This window comes from Miniopterus natalensis, chromosome 6, assembly GCF_054644295.1.
Source record: "Miniopterus natalensis isolate mMinNat1 chromosome 6, mMinNat1.hap1, whole genome shotgun sequence".
Classification (NCBI taxonomy): domain Eukaryota; kingdom Metazoa; phylum Chordata; class Mammalia; order Chiroptera; family Miniopteridae; genus Miniopterus; species Miniopterus natalensis.
The window spans coordinates 88666718-88692919 of NC_142086.1; the positions used below are offsets into that span (position 1 = coordinate 88666718).

Genomic DNA, 26202 nt, shown 5'->3' on the forward strand with positions numbered 1-26202 from the left:
TGACATTGTCACTGTGTGGGGGAGGGTTTTGACCTGTAGCATTTTAAAGGAGAACGAGTTGTGTGCAGTGAAGCTGGTTGACATGGTAACTAGCTGGCACACTACAGTCACCGGTGGTGATCAGTGTTATATAGGGTTCGACAACTGAAGCAAGTTATGCCATCACCAGTGAGGTGGGGGTAGCTGGTTTGGACAGTATTTTAGTGAAACCAGCTGAGTAGCTCAGTTGCTAATCCCCAAATCCGGCTACCTGCACACCTGAACAGGGAAAGGGTAACTGATGTTTGCAACTGACTTAAATCTTGTAGTAGCTGAATATAAACCATGATAAGAGGGTTGAACAGATTTACTTCGAAATTCTGATTCATATGCTTTTAATTATTTCTTGCAGATTATGCATTTAACAGAGTTGGAAACAATTTTGTAGGGAGATTATGTAAGAAATACTTTCTGATGGAATGAAGCCCCCCATATAAATACTACAGAATTCCAAGGGGTTTTCCTGAGAAGATAGTGACCATAACTATTTCAAGTGCTTAGTGAATCATGATGACCATTTCGTTTTGACTGGGAGTTTATATATATAACTTATTTATATGTTTATATTTGAAATTTAGTACTTGGCCAATTTGAGCCTTAACACTGATGGGGAGGGGGGGTGCCTTAGTCTGGGCATCAAAAATGGTTGTCAGAGTTTACTTAAAGTTGAGAAGAATTATTCCAAGGGAATCCCAGATGGAAAGGGTGGATATTCAGATTTTATAGTAAGTAGAAAGGAGTGTTTTATTAAAGCAGGTGGGAAACAGCTGCTGTTCATCAAGCCACACAAACGGAGCTGATCTCCTTTGGTAGAATGTACACAACTCTTTGATATCAGAATTCTAAGCTAGTTGCTTAGAAGATTAGGGTAAACTTTAAGCAAAACAACCCCAAGTTTTAGGAGGAAAAGGGACCAGGGTGTTTTGCCTCAGGTCTCTGTACTTTTATGTAGCAATAATATTAAACACCTAGAGGAAATGTTCACATAAAATGTTTAGTTCTAGTTATTAAGCTGTGTCTTACAGATATGCTGTGTTTTTCAAATTAATGTTATATTTACCAGTGTTTGTGGAATACTATTAGTGACATTTTTTGAGAGCATTGACTCTTGATTCCCTGTTGGGTAAAATTTTTTAAAGTCAGTATTTTAACTGAACAGTATATATATATTTTACCTATTGGTCTTTTTCATTTCAATAAATATAAATGAATTTTGTGGTTCTTTAATTTTGAGCATAAAACATTGAGGCAGAGGTCACAGATTTGATCTCAGTTTTGCTATAATCCTTAATCCCACCCATTTGATCTCAGTTTTGCTATAATCCTTAATCCCACCCATTGTCTTGCACGAGTGCTCTTTGACATAACTATGAGTGGATAGACGTGGATGGATCAACAAATCCATTTCTTATGGATTGTCAACTCATCAGATTGTGTGCTCTACTGCCAAAGCAGCATCTTAGGAAGTAGCCAGCATCATCTGCAGTAAAGACTGACTACAGAATTTTGATCATATTTGTGTGAATTTGATTGATAAGCAATGAAATAAAAAAATGTTGGAAAACTAATATTTAAAAAATTGTTCTCGGGGGCATTAATTTTTAGTTATAAAGTTAGCAAAGGCTTATTGGGTAGAAGATTTAAATGTAATCTCTGACAAAACTTCCTTGGGTTTGCTATGAAATATTTTAGAGGTCCAGAAGTGCCTCTCCATTAAGGTCTAGTGATTACTTACATGTGAAGATAATTTTTTGTCTTAGGCTGTGTGTTTGGTTTTTATTACTGAAGAATATTTCCATATCCCAGTAAAAATCTCAAATGTTTAGAAGCTCTAAATTTAGAAAGTTTTTAGCTGAGTTCTTGGGGCAAGATGAAAATTTCCATTGGAAATTGAACACATAGTCCCTAGCATACTGGAATGTAAGTACAGCCTTGTTTATTCTCTCCTGAGACACAATTAACACTGAATTTTCTTGAGCCATTTAATAGGTAATCTGTTTTTTCTGTTATAATTCATTTTAGGTTAAATGTGCACTAGATTATTTTATTTGATAAAAAGATTCATAACTCACTTCTTAAAACCAATCAAACACATTCACAACTGAGATTCTGTATTTAGTGCAGCTTTTGGTTTTGTAGCTGTCATTTTGTTTTCTATGTGAATTTTTGTATTAATTTTTGCTAACTATTTTTCAATCTTGTTTTATATATAGGTCATGTTTTTTCTTTAGTTCCATTCTAATTAAAATTTTCCTTTTATACTGTCTTAATTCGAGATATCTGCAATTACCTGTGTAGAAAATAATTTTCATTTTATATCCTTTCATTGTCTTTCTAAGAAATATTTAAGATACTTGTTCTATCTGTGTAAACAGTTGGGTTAACAAAAGAGGGAAATAAATTGACTTAGAAGGATTTTTAAATGAGGAAGGTAAAGAATGTACATGATTATATCTTAAGGTCCTGAAATGCATGTTACATGGTCCTAATTATGTTAAATATTTTACTATTCCTGACACCTTTTTAGGTTATAGAAGAAGTAGTAATCTGTTGTGTCAATGAAGTAGAAAGATTAAATAACTCGGACAGGTTTTTATTAATGCGAGAATTGGAATTAGGACACTCTTATGTAGTTTTCATATTTTAGAACAAGTCCTACTGAAAAGGAAATTAAACATTTCTCCTCCCCATTATAATTCCTAGGAAATTATTATACAATCATAATTATACTTTAGATAATTATACATTCGGTAGAAAGTCTAGAGTGTATCAATTGAAATGGCTTAGTGATGACAGCTCGGTATTCTATGGGATTTAAGTTTTCCCCCAGTTTTTAGAAGGGCGCTTCAGCACCATTTTGGTGCCTTTCACACATTCCTTTTTTTGAGCAACATTAAAAGATGGTTAAGGCTCTAAAGCTTCACTGTAAGTATAGTCTACTCTACACTATGTATACACATGTGCCAACATGGTAGTCATTAGCCACTGAAAAACCAGTCCCTTAATTGCACCAGTGACATTTCAAGTGTTCATTAGCTGTCACTGTAGAAAATTCCTTTGGACAGTGCTGATCGATACCTGTGATTTAATTTTTTTAAATATGCTTTTATTGATTTAAGAGAGGAAGGGAGAGGGAGAGATAGAAACATCAGTGATGAGAATTGTAGATCTGCTGCCTTTTGCACGCTCCCTACTGGGAATCAAACTCAAAACCCAGGCATGTGCCCTGACTAGGAATCGAACCATGACCTCAAGGTTGATGGGTTAACATTCAACCACTGAGCTCACTGGCCTGCCTAGGATAGTTTTGATTTTATACTGATATGCAGTGTTTGGCCTAGTCCTTGAATATTAATGCTTTGGGGACTATTTAGTTGGCTTTTTATGCATTATTGTAAATCCTGAGTTGCCTTGAAAACTGGGAAATGTCCTTTTTGATGCAAATGCAAACTCTTAAGGGTCCTTAAGATGTTAAGATAATCCTCATTCATTCTGAGCATATTTCTTCACATTTTAAAAAATATGAAATTAATAGTCGAATTATTGTTAATAAAGTTTTGACATGAATTTGCAGCTCACTTGGTAAGCATGTTGAATAAATGAAAGTGTATAACCTCAGGGAAAAACTAGTTGTAGTTTTATCTAACAAATTTATATTAAGCATCAAGGTTGCTATATTAAAGTTCTTTTCGGAGTGAGATGTAAATTTAACAGAAAATATTACTGAGATTTGAAAGAAGTTTCATCCTGGTATAAATGATGAAGCATTAGGTTACCTGCTTCCACAATAAAGGCTTAAAGAGAAAAGTGTGAAGATGTAAGATGTCTTCAGAAGAATGAATTCACAGATAGGTATATTCAGTTGGTTTCCATTTTGGAAAAATTAGTTTTATTTTAGAAAAGTTGGAGTTTTCAGAGCCATCTTAACTGTGTTTGTGTGGCTAATTTACAGTTGGAAATTGGGGATCTGGGCTTGGGAATCGTTGGTAGATATATTTCCCCCACTATCGCCTGAGTTTAGGCTTTTAGAATAAAAACCTATTACTTATACCTAAACACCATCTAACATTTATAGATAGTCGTGAAATCCAAAGTAATTCTGGTAAGGTTAATAAACAGTACTTAAGATATATTTGGTGGGCCTTTAAAAATTACATCATTAGATGTTTTAGAAAACATCTAAGGCCAAAGGAATATAAATTCTGACCAGGAAGTTCCAGAAGCCAGAATTACACTAGAAATGAAAAGTGAACATATAAAAAGTTCTTTAGTGTGTTAGGTCTGGCTTTCTTATAGGCCCCAGAAATATTCTAATCAGTATGGATAATTTAAGTTGACTTAAGAAATTAAGATCTTCATGAGATCTATAGTTTAATAAACAATATAGAATGGATTCAGTTTAATTTTGCTTTCATTTAAGACAGTATAAGAAAAAATTTTGTTAAAGGAATAGGTGATTCAGCAAGAGAGCTCGGAATGATGGGGTGATTTTAAGGGGTTCTGAAGTTAGGAAAAGAGGTAAGGTTAGTAATCCTTATGCATGAGATAGAATTATTTTCTCTTAGCCATACACTTTTCTCTACTGTGTAGGTCTTAGTTTGAAATGAAGTCTTTTATACACAATATACAATCAAATTACAGGTAGCTTTTTTACTTAACTTTTTTAACAAATTCTTAGCTGTTAATTATTTTACTGTCATACCCATGCAGGTACTTACTACTCATTCTTTGTATGTGACTGTAGGGAAACCTTCCCGTGTCATACAGCATTTTCCAGAAATGAATTTTCTTGCGTGAAATAACAAGAAAATATTAATGGGTTATGTTTTGTTAGAAGAGAAACAAATAATTAACCTTTAAAAGACGGCATTTAAAAGACAGCATCATACAAACTCCATATATTTTCCAGGATCAACTGTACAAATAATGGTTTCTTTCCTTTTGCCTGTAAAAAAGAACGTATATGCTTAGGTTTCTGAGTATTTAACCTTTAAAAGACGGCATTTAAATTCCGTCAGCATTTAAATTCGGCCAGCGGGACCCACTCCTTGCCGGGAACTAAAGTTCCCTTTCATCGGATAAAGGTTAATAACTGGTGAATTGATACAAGTCAACCTGCGCTCTTAATCTTAGAACAAAAAACATCAGATACTCACTCGATGGGTTTTTCCTTCTGTGGTTGAGCCTTCCACAAGCCTGACAAATTGGGAATTTGCTCTAAAGATTACCTTGAAGAATTTTCCTGGACATTATGAAACATTCTTAAGAAGTTAAATCATTAAGTCACCTGCTTAGCATAAGGTTTTTACAGATAGCATATGAACTTTGAAAGGAGGACCTAAGACGTTTCAAACATCTCACTTTAAATGTTTTTTATGTGTCCCCGCCGCTCCCCTTTCCCTGAAACATTTTAACTGGTCATAGATGTACATAAAGTGAAAAAAAGATTCATTTATTTACATAGTATGTTCTTTGATAAAATGGAGCTCTTAACACCAAACTGAAAAAGGCGAGATGATCTGCACTTGAGCCCAGGAGAGCGTGTTGACGCGATGGTTTTCTGCTTGCTCATTCAAGAACCTTGCTTCTTGCTTCTGAAGGTTATGCTCATAAGTAGGGTACAATGAAAACTGCTAATGAGTATAAAATTAATGCTTCAAAAATCGTTTTAAAAATTCCCAGTTTATTGAAAACAACGTTTTTAGTGACGGCTAGAGATTTTTGTTTCTCATGGAATTTTCTATGATTGTAATTTGATTTTGATACAGTAGAAAAGAAGAAGTCAGTCGGATTTTGCTTCCCCTGATACTTTGTCACTTACCTGAAATAATCCTTATCTACTTCCCAGGGTTACTTTACCATTTTGAGTCTTCTGCCTGCTTTCTAAGACTGTTAATATATATAAGACTGTTATTTTGTTTTTGGCATGTAGCAACTAAAGATATGAGCGCTTTTCAGAACTTAGGGGTTCCATTGTAATTTGAGATAATTATGTTTTCTTTCTTAGCCTGTGGACATCTCTACAGCAATGAGTGAGCGGGCTCTTGCTCAGAAAAGACTCAGTGAAAATGCATTTGACCTTGAAGCCATGAGCATGTTAAATCGTGCTCAGGAACGGGTATGTAGCAGTTTTAATATCTAAATGATATTTTCACTAACTAGATTGTTACATAAGCAAAATCTGTGGCATGCTGTTGAAATGTAGGTTTTCGTCTTGAAAATCCAAGGGAAAAGTCTTCATTAGCTTATTTTAAATGAAAGTGATTTGAGGCCTCGTCTTTCATTCAGTAAACGTTTTTTGTGTACTATGTGACAGGAACTGTTTCTTGAGAAAATAAAATAGAAAAGATTTCCTGCCCTCATCAAGTTTATAATCTGGTGTGTATAAAAATAGCTAATTGCCCATAATAGGTCTTTGAGATGTAGGTAGTGTTGTGAGTTCCTGCTTTCTAGCGAAGGAAACTGAGGTAGAGTGGTTGAGTGATGCCCAGGGTCACAAAACTATTAAGCCAGCCTGGGTCGAGAGTCACATGATTTAACAATGGACAGTGTTTCCGTGTACCTTTCTGTGGTAGATCTATCTAGAAACAATAAGTACACATTCATACAGATGGGAAATACATTGCTGTACAGTGTCAGGTATTCAATAAATACACTTTGAATGAATGAAGTTCGCAATAAATGTTGATCAGCGTAGTACACGGTTTTTAAGAAAGCCATTTTATGTGTTTGAGGGAATAATTTTCTGTGTTTCTTGAAGTGTGTATCTAGAATTTGTGTGGATTTTAATACTTCAAAGAGTAATTAATGAAAAACTCAAGGTGTCATGACATTTATTAGGATGCATTTATATGAGATACATAAGCAGATGGCAGGGATCCTCTGCCATCTGAGCTCTTTTCTATATTTTTCATGTATCCTTGTGGTGGTCTGAAGAATGACTGTGAAAACTGCTTTTTAGTTGTTAAATCTGTATCTCAAATCATGTTACTAATGGGATTCATTGAATGTTATTAAACTGCTGCTTTGAAATGTTTAGGAAAACAATTTTAGTTATGTACAAAATCAGTAGATGGTCCTAAAAATGGAATATTTAAGCCTGTTACGCAGCGTTTTCAGAACTAAGTTAAACCATTTCATTTAGTGAATTAAGTTGCTAATACCAGTGGCATTTTAACTAGGTGAGTAGTTTTACTTAGTTAATTGAATTGCCATCATCTCTCCAGATCGACGCCTGGGCTCAGCTGAACTCCATTCCTGGCCAGTTCACGGGGAGCACGGGAGTCCAGGTCCTGACTCAAGAACAGTTGGCCAATACTGGTGCCCAAGCCTGGATTAAAAAGGTACCTGACATAATGCACACACAAAAGTGTTCAAGTAGAAAGTGAAAATTTTTTAGAAAGTATTTTATTAAAAACGCAGGAAGAGGCCAGTGACTAACCAAACCAAAGTTCATGAGTAAATTTGCAGTGTGTATATACTCCAGGATGGACACTGAAGATGGACAGGATTCATGAGACAGTGGCCAGTGTGTAAATGTGGCTCAAGAGCCACCCGGTGTATATCCTGAGGTCATTTCTATTGCTGCTACTGGCCTTTGGGGGGTGGTCTTTTAAAACTGTGTTTTGAATGCTCACAATGTGTCTCAGGTGCTGTTCCGAATACGCCACAGATCCTGTTGGACTACTAATCTTATGATTTCAAAGCGGTGGTTCTCAAATTTTTTCTCATCATGGGATACTTTATTACAGGTTTATTTTTGGTGGATCACTGCCCCCAAGAGCCCTCTACCGCCCTCATTTCCCACTCCTCTCCTCCTCTGCCCTCTTCCCTCAGTGCCCGCGCCCTCCTGTAAGCTCCCTTGTCCCTACCCGTTGCCCCTCTTGTGATCTTCAGCCCAGGTCCCTGTGGTTGTCAGCTGTTGGTACAGCAAGTGGTTGGGAGGCCCCAGTATTAGCACTGCATGTGGTGATTTTGCCATGGGACTGGAAGGCTGGGGAGGGTGGCTGGAGGGTGGGGTGGGCATTGCCAGAGGGTGAGTGGGGTGGGATGGGATGGAGAATACTCTGTGGACCACCACTTAGGCCCTGGTGGCCTTTGGTGGTCCACAGGCTCAATTTGAGAACCACTGATCTCAGGAAAAAAACAGGACATATGAGACCTAGATTGAAGGGAGAGGACGGACGCCTCGTGCTGTGAAGATGTAGGTGCTCCTGGTTTCAGATCCCTGCAGTGAGACCTGGGAACACCACCTACGGCTGCCTCATTGCTGGGGGAGTCTTAGGTGGTTCAGAAGGGCTTCTGGGGAGATGCGTTCTGGTGAAGGGACGTGGCTGGCTTGGACGGGTGGGGGGTTTGTTTCAGGAGTACGGCAGCACAGCAGTGCTGAAATGGGGAGGCCGCGCGGTCTAATGGCTGGGAAGGGTGCTTTACCCCGATGTACTCCTGACTCCTTTGTGATCGTGGGCAAGTAATTATGTGGAATTCAGTCTCCCGAGGGTGACATGAAGGAAGACAAGTCCTTTATTCCTGCCTCTCAGGGTGGTAATCAGTAATGTGATGGGTGCCTGTGGAGAATCGCCGTGAGTGCTAGTGAATGCGAGCTTATTTCTGAAAAAATGAGATTTTGGTTGTTTTTGAACTTTTAATCTCATAACATTTATTTCAATTTTGATAGCATTATTGCTGGTGATCCTCTTATTAACAAAAAAATATAAAACACATTCTCATTTTGCCTGCCATTTTTGGGTGGAAATATACACTCTTAATATGTGTATATTGAGTACACAGATTCATTAAAAAATTACAACACGTAGCTTGCTAAGGGGTTGGTATTGGAAAAAGACGACGAGAATCCAGCAAAACATTTTCGTTTGAATTAATTTTGGACTAATTATTTCAGATATGAAAGTGATTCGTGTAGTAATTTTAAAATCTTTCATCTCATTGGGAAGAATTATAAATTTACATCTATTTAAGTTTTAATTCTTTAAAACTATTTAATACTATTAATCTTGATGCTGAATACTCAGTATTTCAGGAAGTGGGACTTGAAACTTACATGAGTGTTTTAGACACATAATAAATTAGTCGTGTACATTATCAGCCAGAAACTTTTGAATGTGATTCCATTGCAAAATTTTGGTCTAAATTTGTGTATAATGAACTGATTCATAATGCTTCTAAACATCATCGTTAACTTTTAAAAAATGAATCTTTTACAGATTCAGTTGGTTCCCTGTAAACTTTCTCTTAAGTTTTAAAGACTTTCCAGTTTTGTAGGCAGTTGACAGATTTTTAAGTAATTTATATCAATTTAAATATAAATCATTTTGCTAAATTATTGATAAAGCTGTGTTCATCTGACCAAATTTTTAAATAATTACTGAAGAAAGCAATGCTTTCAGGAAAACTATTTGTTACTTAAAGAATATGTGCTACTAATAACAAGGAAGGAACATTTTATTTGTAAAAATGAGGTCAAATATGTAAAAGTTATTAGGCAACAGAAAATTTAACACTTATCTTCACTGTTGTGTATCACAAAACTGTCTACTTGTGTTTAGAAAACTTTTTAAAACGATCATTTGGCTTTTCTCGCCTTGCAACAGCCCGGCACGCGCTTTCTGTTGAGAACTGCTTGGAGTGCCAGCACTCCCCTTACTCTTGCGCAGTTTGTTGCAGTGTATTCTTAGATGATAAAGGAAAGCTTATCTTTTTTTTTTTTTAGTAAAACATTTAAAAATGGTTATTTTTTTAAATGACCTGGAGACTATTGGTTACTGTTATAGTCTCATTAATCATTTTTTTGGTGAACTGTTGAAACAGATGAAAATATCAGAGAATGGAAACAGAATTGGAAACCTGGGTTATTTGGGGATTTGTATTATACTCTGCACAGTTGCCCTTTTTTTTAGGAGTGTTTCCTGGAAAAGAGGGGCCGGTGAACCTGGAAGTAAGTAAAAGTCATTCTAGGCGTGTAGCAACAAGGCAGTTGATACCCAAGCGTCAGCTAACTTTTCTCTCAATACATCAACACTGCATGGCCTGCACCAAATAAGGAACTGAACCAGGGGTATGTTTTTACCTCCACAGCTGCCTCCTTCCATCAGAGCACCTTTTTGAACTTAATGTCTAGTCACACAAATCATTGGCATGTTTTCTCCCTAGCATGTAATTAAAAAGCTGGGGGAAAATAATACACAGTTTAAAACTCAGTAAGCAAGATTTACGAATTTTGGTATTAACTTGTCTATACAGGAAAGTGATTAATGAATACTATTTCTAGAGTCACCAAAATTTTTGACCCCCCTCTATTGATAAGATAATGACTTCTATATATTTTCTGGAGAATATAAATTTGAAATTTAATAAGGGGAAATAAAGAATGACTTGGAGATGTTATGTCATAAAAATAAAAAAATAAAAAATAAAAATAGATATATATAAAGACGAACAGAATTCAGTAGTAGTTTGTTCTATGTACACGGATGCCCTTAGAGGCATCGCATATTTCTTAATGTGTGAAAGTAATTGACTGTTGACCATGCTAATGTATATACTTGTGCATCTTGTGACATTAAGTGCTTTGCTGCTTTGATGGAAATTATGGTTCAGTGGGTTGGATACAAGAGAGATGACTGTTCACAGAATAACCTGTGAACTTTCACCCCTCTGTATGGAAACTTGTTTCAGGGCCAAATCCTTGTAGCTGTCTTCTTGCCCCGGTCAGTGCCAGCCCTACTATTCACAACACTGCTGCTACCGAGGCCTAGGTATGTAAACGTTTAAGGAGTTTTTTAAGTCTTTTAACATCAAGCTAGGTTTTAAAGGAATTCAAATTCAGATTGGTATCATAACAGGGTATTTTATGTGATTGTCTTCCATTTCTTACAGTGTAAGTTGATTTTAAAGAGCTATGGTTTTGCTTCATAGGGATTTTCTAAGTAGAATATTTGTACTTGCTTTATGGTAGAATGGGGATGAAAACTTTGGGTGATAACAGTATGCTTCTTCAGTGTCCAACTATTTCTAAAATGATTTCTGGGCTTTATTTATTAACTAGGTACACCTGGGACAATTAATGACTGTTTTAACATTGCCTTCTTTTTATTTTGCAAGCTAAGAAGAGATACCAGTGAACCTAAATAGTGGACGAAAACAGGAGTGTTCTAATTTTTTTTTTGGAGGGGGCACGAGGGCCACTGTTTTAAAACTGCCATTTATTTGCCTTATGTGATTTTCAAAATACTATTATGTTAATGTGGAAAAAATTAGAACATACACACTACAGTATGTATAAGAAGCATTTAAATTTAATTGCTATAACAGATCTAGAAGTAAAATAAGATTTCTTTTTTAAAAAGTTACACTGATTTAACAGTCAAATTCTAACTGTAAAATGGGGACGTTTTTACCTTTCTTTCTTTGGATAGGATCAGTTCTTAAGAGCAGCCCCGGTAACTGGAGGAATGGGAGCCGTTTTGATGAGAAAAATGGGCTGGAGAGAAGGAGAAGGACTGGGAAAGAACAAAGAGGGGAATAAGGAACCTATCCTGGTGGATTTTAAGACCGACCGAAAAGGTAAGTTTTTTTGGGGAATGTTTTATTATGCCTAAATTCTCACCCGAGGATATTTTTTCCATTGCTTTTCAGAGAGAGTGGGAGAGAGAAACATTGATATGAGAGAGGCATCGGTTGGTTGTCCCCCACTTGAGCCCTGACCAGGGCAGCGGCCCGGGGGAGGGGCTGTTGAGCCTGCAACCGAGGTTCGTGCCCCTTGGCTAGAGTCAAACCCGGGACCCTTCAGTCTACAGGCCAATGCACTAATCATTCAGGCAAACTGGCCAGGGCCATTTTGTTTTATTTAGACAAGGAATATACTGTTTATTTCTAGGATTTTATTTATTTTTCTTTCCCAGATATTTTATCCCACATACTCTCTTTGGTATTAGAGTGCTGTTTTGTCTCCACCTTAAACCCTCTTTTCAGTGGAGTTCTTTCGGGCTGGAGAATAGGAGACCAGCTGCCTACAGTAGTGCTGCCTCTTTGTATTGCCCTGTATTTCTGCCTGTATTTGCTACTGTCCTCTGATGCCTGACATCTGTCTGTATGGCCTGTGTGTAGTTCAGAGACAATAGCCAATTTGTATCTTTTAAAAATAATTTCTTCTCTTAGAATAATGTCCTAAGTATAATCACATGGGAATGTGATGATTGGAGCTTAAGCCTGACTTAAAACTCAAATTTATTTTCCTTATCTTTGTAATCAGATAGAAAGTTCAGTTGAAAGTAATGCAAATAACTTACTCTTTCTTAATGACTATGGAAACCGAATAGCTCCAATTAAATTATATTTATTTAAAAATTGTTTTGCATCAGAATTTCTACATTGTCATCCATACAGAACACTGAGCTGCCATTTGCTTTCAAATTGGCGGGAATATATTGTAATAATGGTACTCAAAAATAGCCTGGAAATAACAGAATCACCCTGTGATGTAGCATTAATTCAGGCTTTAGATTAATTAGGAAAGGGAATTGTGGTAGTTATGTCACATTGCCACCTTATTGCTGTACAAATTGAATAGATTGTGTCATAAAAAGATGGTTTATTTCAAGAAATAATTCCAGGGAGCATTCTCTGGAATTGTACCATGGACTGGGTTTGGGAAAGCATACCAGGAGAACTTGGAGTTGGCGAAACATTGGTTTTGGATTGTAACATAGCTAAACCACTTTGAAAAGGGAGGGTGTGCAGTTATGGTGTGTCTGTCTTCTGAGAACATCTCACATTTGATAATGCAGGGGGGAAAATTAGCCCATTTATCGATAGAGACATCATTTCTCACTTTTTTACGTGTGTGACACCTAAAATCCTCACTTTTTGAGTAACATACTGAGAATCATTTTTTAAGGAATGGGCAGCCTTTAGAAATCACTTGCAGTAAATAGCCATTACTTTCCAAACTTACAAAGAAACATATCTGGAGTAGTTGATAATTATGGCACTTAATTATATACATAGTCACATAGTAAATGCTTGTGTTTTCTGAACATTTTATTAATTTCCAGTACCAAGGTGTATAAATATATAGATTTATATGTTGAAAAAAGCAATAGCCCAGATTGACATAGAAACAAGGGTAAAGGGAATGTGTTATTTTCCTTCGAAGGCATGGATTGTTGTTCCTACGGAGGGAATTGTTTTGTTGTGTTACAGTTTATTTAGTGAACATTGATTTTTGCTTTTTTTAAAGGTCTTGTTGCTGTAGGAGAAAGAGCACAGAAGAGGTCTGGGAACTTCTCTGCTGCAATGAAAGATCTGTCAGGTGAGGGGACACTGGAATTCTTCTTGCCTACGCTTACCTTCAGTTCATAATTGGTTACCACAGATGGTGCAAAAAATGAGTAACTGGTTTTTTTTTTCTCTGCAGGCAAACATCCTGTGTCTGCCTTGATGGAAATCTGTAATAAGAGAAGGTGGCAACCACCTGAATTTCTCTTGGTCCATGATAGTGGCCCTGACCATCGCAAGCATTTTCTCTTTAGGGTAAATATGAATTTATGCATTAATTGTACACATTTATTAGTTTGATGACTTTTAATGTTAGAGGGTAAGGGATAAATATATGATCACAGGATTGATGTAGTGTTTGTGGGTTGGGAGTTGTGTATATGAGGGTAGAGCGATGGGGTTTTTAAACATTTAAGTATGCTTTTTAATACGACTTTTTAAAACCCTATTTTAAAAAATGTTGGAGGGAAAGATGTGGGGAAAATCTTGTGAACAGTTTGTTGCCATCTTCTAGTAGAACATGGGGAATTAATGTAGCAGTTTTATCAGGCCTTTTTTCAATTTGGAGACCTGCTTTTAATTTGCAGTCCCTTTTCCCAAATGATTTGCTATTTCTGGGCTGAGGTTAATTTGACTTACATAGTATGGGTTTTATATTTTAAATTATTTTTCTAGCATTTAGTGAATAAAAAGCTAATAGATATTAAAGTTTGATGCTGTTCTTATTGTATGTTTTTCTTGAATAGGTATTGAGAAATGGAAGCCCTTACCAGCCCAATTGTATGTTTTTCTTGAATAGGTATTGATAAATGGAAGCGCTTACCAGCCCAGCTTTGCCAGCCCTAATAAGAAGCATGCTAAAGCCACAGCAGCTACTGTGGTTCTTCAAGCAATGGGCCTTTTACCAAAGGACCTCATGGCTAATGCCACTTGCTTCAGGAGTGCCTCACGTAGATAGATTGAGGTTTTATATTAATCATTTCAGATAATTTTACTCTGCATCAAAATGTATTTCCTCCTTAATGTTGTAAATATTTGGCAACTTAAGACATTGTGTAAAAAGCAATCTGTACAAACATCTCCTGGCTTTGATTTTTGTACCATGGAAATTGTATTTAACCATACAGGGTTTTGGTATGTTTATATTGTTTACCTTAGTGATGTATTTGTTTAAGTGGCTAACATCTAAACGATTGTTTGAAGGCACCCGTAATCTTCAGTGTGGAATGTTAAATTACGCTTTTATACTGTATTTTGTACTATGATGTAACTCCCCTTATGGCTAGGCTGCTGTAACACTTGCCTATAATCAGTGAAGGGCTGTGCACCTTGTACTAGTTCACAATGGGTTCTGCTGGACAGATACTGGGGCCAGTGTTATTGAGGTAATCAAGCAAGATCTGTTCCACAGGGCTGAAGCCACCATCTCCCCTTAAAATTTTGTAGAAGTTATAAAAAGAAAGTGGTATGTTGTGTGATGACCAGCACTAAGTCCTGCGTTCCCGTCAAAGCCACTTGGGCCATGAGAAGGGAGTCAAAATGAAGTCCTACTAGAATTCTACTGCAGAGGCCAAGTACATTTAGTATGGCAGTGAGTTGTGATATAGTTTTACTTTGATGTGCATTTTGAATTTCAGCTACACCTAGATAGACGTAAAATGATAATTAAAATGCTGTAACCAACTTATCTAATAAAATCGGCACCCAGCCACTATTTTGTTGACTGAGAGAATTTAAGTTTATGTTAATTTTTAGGGTCTTATAGAATATTTCATGTGTATTACAGTGGTATTCATATGCTATGTCTCTAAACTTTATTTTCAAAAGCTTAAGGCCCAAATATAAACTTCTCTGGAATAAATGTGGTGTTTTATTTTCTGGATTATATAGTGAACACATACTTCACTAAATACTATTGTTTCTTTACCCAATGCTTTTGATTTCTAAGCACTTTTATTTAAGAAGATTTGCACTACGCGCACACACACACACACACCCTAAAAGCATATTAAATACTACTTTGCCATGACAGCTGAGCACATTTTACAACTCAACACTAATCTGTTCTACATGGAATACAAAATACCCTTAACGGAATGAACATGCATTAAATACATACACACACGTATTTGAGAATAGAATAATTATACATCAGTAAGAAAGCAACTACGGTCAACTACGCATCAACAATCGGTGCAGTAGATACTGTCTACGTTTGGTTTCTACCTTTACAAGCTAGAACTTGCGTGTCATCCTAGGTAAATCGTTAAATACAGTTTTGCCCGGATGCCATGAGTTACTTGACGTGTTAGCCTCAATTTCCCATTTGAAAGGAAACCCTGATACTGATCCAGTTTCCTATTCAGTTGTAATTAGGTTATAGGGATCTAGAGCTCTCATTCAAGTTATTTAAGGTTTTTAAAAGTTTGACATTTCATATCTGAATGTCTAATCAAAAAAATGGTAAAACCAGAAAATGTTGATTTAAAATCTTAACGCTACTCCTTAGTGCATGTAATAAACGTTAAAGGTTAATGTTTATAAACATCTGAATATCTTAAAAGTTCTATTCCTTTTAACTTCCAAAATGAAGTTTAAAGCCAAAGGTATAAGAATCTTGAATTTCCTTGCCCGAGGCTTTTTTCCTCAGATTCCTTTTAGGCTTACTTTGGTGTTCAGGATCTCCAGCTATAAATGTAGTCACTCATTTCCACATTCCGTAAGGATGACTTCCCCAGCACTGGTGTTTGACTGAGCTGGTCCAGAGTCTTGGGGTGCAATCCACAGTTAGCAAGCTCCTCACGAACAGTGTCCTGTGGGAATTTGTATACCAGTCAGTAAACAGCACATGAGCCTTTCTGAACTCAGTTTTTAATAATTACCATGGGAGTTCTGATACCAATGCCTCGGTCCTCTATTCTTTATCAGTAGAAATTGACCTTAATTTTTGCATAATTTTAATGATAACTTCTAAATAAAAACACCCCAAATTAAAGGCCATATGCCTATACTAACAACGGAGGAATCTGGCACTATTAAGTTTTGGTTGGATCTAAGAGGACAGTGAAAATAACGTGCCTTTTGGGGGGGGGGGGTTCTCAAGTCACTGCTAAGTACAACGGCCTGAATTCATAAAATCATCTCACAAAACCAACTTGCAGAGAGACATGCTCCCTCCCTCTCAGTAATCATAACTGAAGATAAGTAGCAACTTGAAACAAAGGCTGGCCCATCACAAATCACTTCCTCCACCTACTTGGAGGAAACCAGCTGTAACTGTCCAGCTGTCCACTTACCTGACCCAGTACTTGATCCCCTGGTGGGCAGATGTTAAACACAGAGGTCGGCTCGTGTGTATACAGTCCTGCAGAAAACGAGCCGCTCTGTGAAGACTTGAGTAGCATGGTCACAGAATGTAGAGAATGAGGCATGACAGGACCTGTGATCTCCAAACTAAATTGATCTCTGTATCCAGAAACAGCTTGTGTCTTCACATTTACACTTCGTGCCTTCCAAAACATTGAAGGAAAGAAAGCATGGTCATCGTCTCTTCAAGCTTTTGTCCCAAGCTAAATGTGCTCACTACTCATTTGGGTTTTCCTCTCTCTAAGAGTTATGGAAGGAAACTAGTTCATAATGCATCAGAAGAATGTTACATGAATAAAAATGTTTAGTAAATTGTCTCCAGCATCCTCTCCTCCAAATTTCTATATTCTCGAGAGAACTACTTTTTCATTTGGTACTCATTCTGACTTAGTTAATACACTTCCAATATAAAATATTGGGGGGAAAAAAAATTGACTACATTGCTAACATTCAGATATATTTATAATTTTTTCCCAACAATATGGATACACAGGCACACTTGCAGGTACTGCGGGGTTTGGTTCCACACCACCGCAATAAAGCGGGTACACATACCGAGTTGTAATCTTTTTGCTGGTGGAGGGTCTTGCCTTTAATTTGTAAAAAAATGCAACACCTGTGAAGTGCAATAAAATGAGGTCTACCTGTACAGTTATTCTCACGATCGTTTTTGAGATCTATAATTCAATATTCTTGACTATGTTCTTCCATTGGTTAAGAAATGAGACAAGTGCCCTGGCCAGTGTGGCTGTTGGTTGGAGCGTGGTCCGGTACAACAAAAGGTGGTGGGTTTGATTCCCAGTTGGTTCCCGTGTGGAAGGCAACCAATCCATTTTCTCTCTCACATTGACAGTTCGCTCTCTCCCTCTCTCAAAAAGAAAAAAAAAAAAGACAAGCAACTTTTCCTTATGACAAAAAAGATTAACACTAAAATGCTTGCTGCCAATTAGAGTTGGTAAGAAAAAATAATTTTCATATAATTCATATATTTTCATATAACTCCTCTGATACAACTTTACATCAAATAATTTTTGAATGGGACTGGGAGGAAAGAAAAAAAAAGCACCATGTAAAAATGCTAGGAGTTATTAAAATTTCAAGGATATATCCTATCGAAAAAGGAAAAGTACTTTTTAAGAAGCTAGGTTACTTCCAGTCAAGATAGAGTATATGAACAATGTGCTCAACCCCTCCCACAACCACATCAAAATTACAACTCAACTACAGAACCACTGTCATTCAGAACCATCTGAAATCTAGCTGAACAGAAGTCCTACAACTAAGGATATAAAGAAGTCACAGTGAGACTGGCAGGAGGACTGGAGATGCAGAACGGGCTGGTCCCAATCCATGTGTGGCAGATAAAAACTGGGAGGAATATCTTGGCTGCAAAGGTCCCCCCTGAAGATCCAGGGGTCCCAGCCCTACAGCAGGCCCCCAGTCAAGGGGTCCAGTGCCAGGAAGAGAAGTCCCCATAACTTCTGGCTGTGAAAACCAGGGGAGATTGTGGCTAAGTGAGACGGAGGTTGCTGGAGTCCCAGGTATTGCTCTTAAAGTGCCTGTACATAGATTTACTTGACAGGCTCACTCAATCTGAGCTCCGGCACTGGGGAAGCAGCTTAAAAGGCACCAGGGACAAAATGGGGAGGAACTGAACTGTCTTCAGGGAGAGGAGTGGAGGAGCAGCTCTCTAGGGACAGAAGTGCTGGCAGAGGCCATTGTTCCTTTGCTGAACCCTCCCCCACAGAGCCTGCCATCAACCTTTCTATCACTGTTCACCCCACCCTGGATATTTGTCTAAAGAAACAAAAAAACACCCGGCTGGTGTGGCTCAGCGGTTGAGCATTGTGCTATGACCCAGGAGGTCACAGTTTGATTCTGGGTCAGGGAACGTGCCCGGAAGGCTTGATTCCCAGTAGGAGGCGTGCAGGAGGCAGCTGATCAGCGACTCTTTCATCATTGATGTTCCTCTCTCCCTCTCCCTTTTTGAAATCAACAAAAATTAAAAAACAAAACAGAAATAAGAAACCAAAAATAATAGTTCAAAATTTTGTATCCCTATGGTTCATAGCAGCATTAACAGCAGCCAAGATATGGAAATAACCTAAATGTCCATCGACAGACAGATAAGTGATTAAAGACGACTTGGCACATAAACATAATGGAATCACTCAGGTATAAAGAAAGCATAAATCTCGCCATTTGTGACACACGGGTGGACCTAGAGGGTATCATGCTAATAAACGGGACTGAGAAGGACAAATAGCACCTAACTTATATGTGGAATAAAAAAACACCAAAACAATAAAAAAACCAAAACAGAAACAAACACAGATACAGAGAAGAAACTGATGGTTGCAAGATGAGAGAGGGGTTAGGGGGACGGGTCAGAGGGGAAGGGATTAAGATGTACAAACTGCCAGTTATAAAGTCACTGGGATGTAAAGTACAGCCCAGGGGATGCAGTCAATAATATGGTAATAACTGCACGGTGTAAGATGGGTCCTAGACTTATTGGGGTGATCACTTCCTAAGTTACAGAAGTATGTAATCACTATGCTATACACTTGAAACTAATATTGTATATTAACTTTAATTGAAAAACAAAAAAATTATTTAAAAAAAAAAGAACCTAGGTTATGAAGATTAGTGTAGAATTTCTTTTTCTCCCCTTTATTACCTTAAGCATTTGCATTGTGGCACCTCGGAAAGCTGTCGGGGATAAGAGGGTTGGTGGAAGTCCTGCCTGTGGACCTGAAGTAGCCACTAAACTCTTACAGTTGATCAAAAAATTTAGCAATGTAAAAGTGTTTGTTCCCTTCACCAACACAACAGACTCAGGTCTGTGATCCATTTGTACTTCATGTTTCTCTTTGCGCCTGAAAATGACAATCAAGGAAATTGCAAATACAAATCCTTTACCAATGGGAAAAGCAGTTTTCTTGATTCGGAATCACCTGGGACCCCTTTTCTCCATTCCAAACTGGAAACGCTCTTGCTGTCCCATTGTTACTGCTTAAATCAAAATGACTTTTCTTTAATCTGAATTTGCTAGAAATTGACACCTAACAAAGCTTTCCTCTCTAGTCAAAAAAATGTTCTGGCCTGGCTGGCGTGGCTCAGTGGTTGAGCATCGCCCTAGGATCCAGGAGATCGCTGTTCGATTCCTGGTCAGGGCACATGCCCAGGTTGTGGGCTAGATTCCCCAGTAGGGGACATGCAGGAGGCAGCCAATCAATGACCCTCATCATTGATTTTTCTCCCTCTCCCTTCTTCTTTCTGAAATCAATAAAGATATATTTTAAAAAAAGTTCTGTTCCCCTTACAAACTTAACCAAAATGGACTGTTTTCGCTTTTTAAAACACAGCTTGGCCCGGCCAGGCGTGGCTCAGCAGTTAAGCATCGGCCTAGGATCCAGATCATGGTTCGATTCCCTGTCAGGGCACATGCCGGGTTCTAGCTCGATCCCCAGTCGAGGGCCCGCAGGAGGCAGCCGATCAATGACTCTCTCATCATTGATGTTTCTATCTTTCTCTCTCTCTGAAATCAATAAAGATATTTTTTTAAAAAAAGAAAGATTTAAAACATAGCTTCACAACTGTTCATAGTTTACTGGTAGTTAGGGATTTGTTATTTAGTATCATGATGGAGAATTAATTTTAATATGATCTTAAGATAATTTAAAATTATGGTCAAATAAAAGTGCCAGTCAGTATTACATTGCTCACTAACTTAATTCAATGAAGATCAATTCTAGCTCAAGCTAATGAAAGGATACAGCTTGATGGAGAATGTGTCCGGTTTCTTAATCTTGTCTCGCACGCCCATCTCCTCCAGCCAGGAAAAGCTTTCTTCTTCATCTTCATCACTCACCGCTTGCTCCCTAAAAAGAGCTATCGTTAGAGTTCCCATCTCATGAAGCTGTTTCCTCTACAAAACTACTGCATGAGTCGGTAAGTTGCTGGGTGACATAAAAGGTTAATCACATACTCCCCATGTCCCGAGCTTGTTCCAGATGCTTTCTTCTTCTCATGGCCGTTTTCTTTTATTAAAGGCAGAGAAAATTCAATACCTACACGAGAAAAGAAAAATTTAACTGAGTTTTCCTTAGTATATTCAAGAGAATTTAACAGGTGTGCCCTACTTTTAGAGTATGAAATATGAAAATGTGAGTCTTTACACTTGATATATTAAGGCAGTAGCTTTCAATTTGTATTTTATGTTTTCAATTACAGTTTACATTCATTATTATTATTTTTTTTACATACCCACATCTCCTTGAAACAAAAGGTCCAGGAAACAATACATTCTCACTACATGTGGTATTCTTTCATAAAGTAAATGCTGCTCTATTTCATTTTTTAAAATAGTGCTGATTGAACCCAGTAAATATACTTTATGGTCCATTCATAGGTTGACCCAGTTTGAAAACTGCTATTAAAAGGGGTAGGTAATTTGCACTCTAAGGAATTTCTAGAGGAATATATTCAGACAGGGACTTTCCAACCCAGTAAGTGTTTAGAGATCAGTAAGGGGAACACCATTAACTTAAAGCAATATGTAAGGAACAGCTTAAATAACTGCTATAAAAAGGATCAGAAATAAACAAAATATTTCTTAGAATTATATAGCTAAAACTAGTAAAAGACAATTCAACTAATAAAAGATATTTTTAGCTTTCAAGAAAAGAGTTTACGGGGGGGAGGTGAGCGGAGGGGATCAATGGGGGCAGATAAAGGGAACATCTGTAATACTTTCAACAATAAAGTTAAACAAAATAGTTTACTATATAGTGTGCTATTCTCATTTTAACCTATAATTTACCTTCATTTTTCATAGCTTCTCTTATACCTCTAGTTGTAGGAGATATGAGTGCTGTGATTACATCATTTCCTGCTAATCCTGCTGCACGGAACAGGATAGTAAATTGATAGGTACAAACGTAGAAATAGGGGCAAAGTTTTGTCTTCAGTAGGTTATATAGAGAAGTGAAGCTCACAGACCTGTGAAGCAAAAAGTTTTCTTTAGGTAATTAAACATTTAACTCCACATCTAAAATTTAATATTATATGATCCAGTTGGATACTCACCCTGATTTAAAACACAACACAAATAAGACAGATAAAGGTTTTCATTTTTGCCATTACATACAACTTGGCTTTTAAAGAACTGAAACTGGTCATGGGACTCCCTAATGAGTTCTAAATACTTAAACAGTGTTTACTACTTACACGCTAACATTTTTTCTTTAAATAAAATTTCATTGTTAACTTGTTGATAACTTTCTTTGAGCAGCTTCTGCTGAGAAAGGAAGCAGCCACTGACAAGAATCTTAAAGAATTATGTTAATGCGTATTTATCAAACACTTAAATGCATTTCACAACTGCATAAGAAATGAGTAAGAGCTAAAAAGTAAACAATTTAAATGTTGGTTATTAACAGATCCAATAAAAGCATTCAGGAAGGATACAGAGATCCTTCTACCACTAAACATTTCCACATCATAAATAAAATGAGAGAATATTGCTAAAATGAAAATTCACTACTGGGTCGCACAAGTTTTTACAAATCTTACCAGTCACTCATTAAAGCATGTTGCAGGGTTTCATCATTTGACCAAGGGCTTGTGTTTGCAGACATTTTCCGATCCGCTCCGATCCGAGGGAAGAGGGAGAGCCAGGCAAAGGCGGGGTGGAGCCAGTAAATGAGGCTCTGCTGGAAAGCACATCGCAGCTCAGTGCAGAGCTTGGGGTCCTGAAATCCAGACAGTGAACAGGTTTGCCCCATCTGAAGTAGAAACTTTCATTAAAAAGACACTGAATATACCAAACACTTATCCTTACTGCTTCTTACAGTAAAGTGTTAGTAACTGTACAGTAAAGTGTTAGTAACTGTTACAGGGGCTAAAATGTAGTTTATTCTTATTTGGGAAAACCTTTCTAGTGAGCAATTAGTCTGTTAAGCCACATATTAGAAGGAACACTTAAACATAGGCAGAAACATTCTTCTGTCTCTACCATCCTCAAGAACAGTGAAGTCTTTTTTTTTTTTTTACCAGGAAGGCAGGGTCTCTGTGTGTGTGTCTGTGTGTGTAAAAAGTAGCCAGTAAAAGCTGGTAACTCGAATCCCAAATCATCCTAACTCATTTACTGAAAAAGATGTACCAAGGCCTCTTTTAGGTAATCCCTTTTAACCTAGCTTAAGTTGATGAGCTTCTTGAAAGTAATGCTATTGTATTTCTCTAAAAACATTGTACAACTCATTAACTCTAGTAAATCTACAACACACCATCAGGCAGGTTGCAAGTTACTGCCTTTAAAAAAGTGTACATTATGTGAGAAAATTAGTAAAATAAATTATCTGTCTTTGCAACTCTACTCAATTGCTTTTCATTTCTTTTCCTTTTATTTTCTTTTGCAAAAGGCCTTAGAAAAGAACAGTTTAGTTCAAATAATGCCTCCCTGCAACACTATTTCTCAGGACAGGTCTCTAACTTTAACGGGCACTTACTGAATCTGACTAAAAACTATAGCCTGGCCAGGTGTGGCTTCGCGGTTGAGCATCAACATATGATCCAGATCTTGGTTCAGTTGCCGGTTAGGGCACATGCCTGGGTTGCAGGCTTGACCCCCGAGTAGGGGACATGCAGGAGGCAGCCAATCAATGACCCTCATCACTGATGTTTCTATCTCTACCTCTCCCTCTCCCTTCCTCTCTCTGAAATCAATAAAGATATTTTTTAAAAAAGCAAAAAAACCTATATAAAAGCATCATTTTGGAAATACATAATTTCCAAGTCTTTGAGTCTTAAAATGTCAAAAGAAAAACTTAATGGAAGGAATTATCTCTACTTATTAGTTTAAAACATAGCTGTTTTCTTTCAGAATTACCTGTATACTTTGAGGCAGAGTAACTTCTGTTGCTCTGCAGTGCTGGATAACACCCTGAGCCTCTTCCTGTGCTTTCAAATGATCTGCCCAGGTAAAGGGTTGAGAAGAGGTGAAAAGGAGTCGAGTTTTAATACTCCAGTCCACAGGTAACTCTGTACTTTCTGAGGATGGAATATCAGATTTGGAGAATGATCCCTGTGGAGTCTTTTAGAAAACAAAGAACACAAAAATTAGTAGAGTAGCAAGAAAAAAACCTTCAATCTACAGATTTCATTAACATATATACAAATCATTGAAATGTCAAAATTTTAGAAAATGTGTAATAAATAATATAGAAAATATACTGGACACCATGAAAAAGTCTGAAAAGTGAGCTACATTAACTGTTAACAGTAGCTACCTCTGGGAAGTAGGAATTTTTTGGAGGTGGTGGTGGAGCTGAAGATTTCACTTTTTAGTGTATACAGTTCTATATGGTTTAGAACATGAAAATAGGCATGTGCTATTTCCATGATCATAATTAAAGCAATAAAAACAACTACTGATGTTGCTATCAAAGCAGAAATCTCCCAAGTATTTTAAAAACACCCCTCAAGACACTGAAACTCTGAAACCAGGCTAAGCGGGTAACTTAGGTAGGGCTACTGAAGACGTATTTAACAATATTCTCCACATTACAATGACTTTTTTTAGGTGACATCATAAAAAAATAACAGGAAAAGGGAAACATTTCCAGAAGACCCTGTGAAGGCCATTTGCGTACAAGGAAGGGAGATGGGCGTTGGGGACTAGCCCGCTGTCATTAGGGCCACTGGGCACCGGCTGGACCGTCACCACAGCGGTATCTGGGACCGAAATGGGGCGCGCGGCGGTGTCCGCAACGTTCGTGTGCGTGTGTGCGCGCGCGGCGGTGTCCGCAACGTTCGTGTGCCTGTGTGCGCGCGCGCGCGGCGGTGTCCGCAACGTTCGTGTGCGTGTGTGCGCGCGCGGCGGTGTCCGCAACGTTCGTGTGCGTGTGTGCGCGCGCGGCGGTGTCCGCAACGTTCGTGTGCGTGTGTGTGCGCGCGGCGGTGTCCGCAACGTTCGTGTGCGTGTGTGTGCGCGTGGCGGTGTCCGCAACGTTCGTGTGTGTGCGCGTGGCGGTGTCCGCAACGTTCGTGTGTGTGCGCGATGGTATAAACGTTCGTGTGTGCGCGTCTGTGTGCGCACGTGCGTGCGTGGCGGTGTCCGCAACGTTCGAGTGTGTGCGCACGTGCGTGTGCGCACGTGCGGTCCTGTCCGCAGCGTTCAGTGACCCACATCCTGGGGGGGTTCCGGGGATCTGCAGGTTCCGGGAAGGGGTGAGTTCGGAGGCGGCCGCGCCGGAGCCACAGCCGCGGGGTCCCGAGGCGCTGGAACGCTGCGGGGCCGGCTCACCCGCCCCACCTCCTTCGGGGTCCTCACCGCACGGCCCGCGTCAGCCAGGGAGACGCGCGCAGGGCTCCCCGGGCGGAGCCCGTCTGCGCGGCGAGGACCCTGGGGACCCTGAGGGGCTTCACCTGCAGGAGCTCGGCGGCGGCCGTGCTGTCGGGAAACTGCTCCTCCGCGAGCGGCCGGGGTCCCGGGCGAGCGTCTGCGGGCTGAGGCGGGAGAAGCGGGCTGTGAGCGACGCGGGGCCCCCGGGGTCGGGCGCCTCGCCCCGCAGCAGGTCCCTCCGCAGGGCCGGGCCAGGGCGGCACCCGCCCCGCAGCCGCACCCGTTTGTGAACGGAGGGATGTCGCCCCGAGTACTGCTGCGCACCCCCAGTGAACAGCCATCTCCACAGGCTTGGGGTGAGCCCGGCCCCAACGCCGCCCGGGCTCTGGCTGCGGCCGCCCTGTGGGCGGCCCGAGGGCTTTTCAGCTCCAGCCCCCCGAGGGACGCTGCCCAACGCCGGCCGGCCCGGGCCCCTCGCGGGCGCCCCGCGCGCCCCTCCCTCCCCACGACCACCCGCGTCCCCGCTCCCGCCCAGGCGGCCCCCGCAGGGCCACACTCACCGGGCCCGGCGCCTGCTGCTGGCCGCGGGGCGGCACGTCGCGGGGCTCCGCGGGGGCCTGCGGCCGGTTGTCCAGGCGGGCGAAGGGGTTCCTGCCGGCCGTGCCCGGGCCGCCGCCTCTGCCCGCCGCGGGGTAGGGGCGCAGGGGCAGCCCGGCCGCCAGAGCCGCACGGCGCGCCGCCGGCTCGGGCCGCTCCCCGCGTGCGAGGTCGGGCCCGAGGCTCCGGCCCCTTTTCCGCCGCAGCCGCAAGGTCTCGGGCGGCTTTTTGAAACTGGGCGAGTAGCCGGGCACGGAGGCGGCCATGGCGCGGGGCCGAGGAGCCGCCGGCCGCCCCGCAGGCGCTTCCCGCGCGCGCCCGCCCCGCCCCCGGCGTGGCCCCGCCCCCAGCGCCGCGCGTGCGCCCTGGGCGGCCCCGAGGCCCCGCCCCGCGGCCGCGGCTCGAGGCGGGCGCGGTTCCCAGGCCCGCGGAGCCCGGCGCCGCCCGGCGCTGCTGCGGGGCCCTGGCTGCCGGTGGCCCGGGCAGCGGGCTGCACTCCCGGCGGGCGGGCAGCAGGGGTGAGCCGGGGGCAGAGCGCCGGGGCGGGGCGGGCCTGC

The 26202-nt window shown here is 40.0% G+C and overlaps 2 protein-coding genes across 4 annotated transcripts in view; one reads left to right on the forward strand and one right to left on the reverse strand.

Moving 5' to 3' along the window:
- The window catches only part of SON (SON DNA and RNA binding protein), a 32349-nt gene extending 17153 nt beyond the window's left edge, over positions 1-15196 (forward strand). The window contains exons 7-12 of one of the 3 annotated variants that reach the window (XM_016213489.2): positions 6047-6157; positions 7266-7382; positions 11475-11622; positions 13298-13369; positions 13475-13590; positions 14135-15196. In XM_016213489.2, coding sequence (XP_016068975.2) covers positions 6047-6157; positions 7266-7382; positions 11475-11622; positions 13298-13369; positions 13475-13590; positions 14135-14293 — 723 coding nt within the window. In that variant the 3' untranslated portion in view covers positions 14294-15196. Of the gene's footprint in view, positions 1-6046; positions 6158-7265; positions 7383-10734; positions 10815-11474; positions 11623-13297; positions 13370-13474; positions 13591-14081 lie in introns of those variants that run through there. The other 2 variants (XM_016213490.2, XM_016213491.2) reach the window with 2 other exon arrangements.
- DONSON (DNA replication fork stabilization factor DONSON) lies at positions 12379-25911 on the reverse strand. The gene is made up of 10 exons (XM_087818464.1): positions 25609-25911; positions 25132-25212; positions 23594-23797; positions 22279-22457; positions 21527-21705; positions 20693-20774; positions 20481-20585; positions 19382-19580; positions 16632-16844; positions 12379-16148 (listed from the first exon to the last, which is right to left on the reverse strand). The coding sequence occupies exons 1-10, from the start codon at positions 25909-25911 to the stop codon at positions 16011-16013; spliced, it is 1683 nt and encodes a 560-aa protein (XP_087674590.1). The 3' UTR covers positions 12379-16010.
- Between the last annotated feature and the right edge of the window lie 291 nt (positions 25912-26202).

Bases quoted from the DNA above. Each gene is read 5' to 3' on its own strand.
- DONSON (XM_087818464.1), bottom strand. From the start codon at position 25,911: ATGGCCGCCTCCGTGCCCGGCTACTCGCCCAGTTTCAAAAAGCCGCCC. The intron at 23,798-25,131 runs GTGAAGCCCCTC...GTTTTCTAAAAG, and splicing joins CCGCCGCCGAGCTCCTGCAG to ACTCCACAGGGATCATTCTC. The intron at 16,845-19,381 runs GTAATAAAGGGG...ATGTTTTGGAAG, and splicing joins CCACAATGCAAATGCTTAAG to GCACGAAGTGTAAATGTGAA.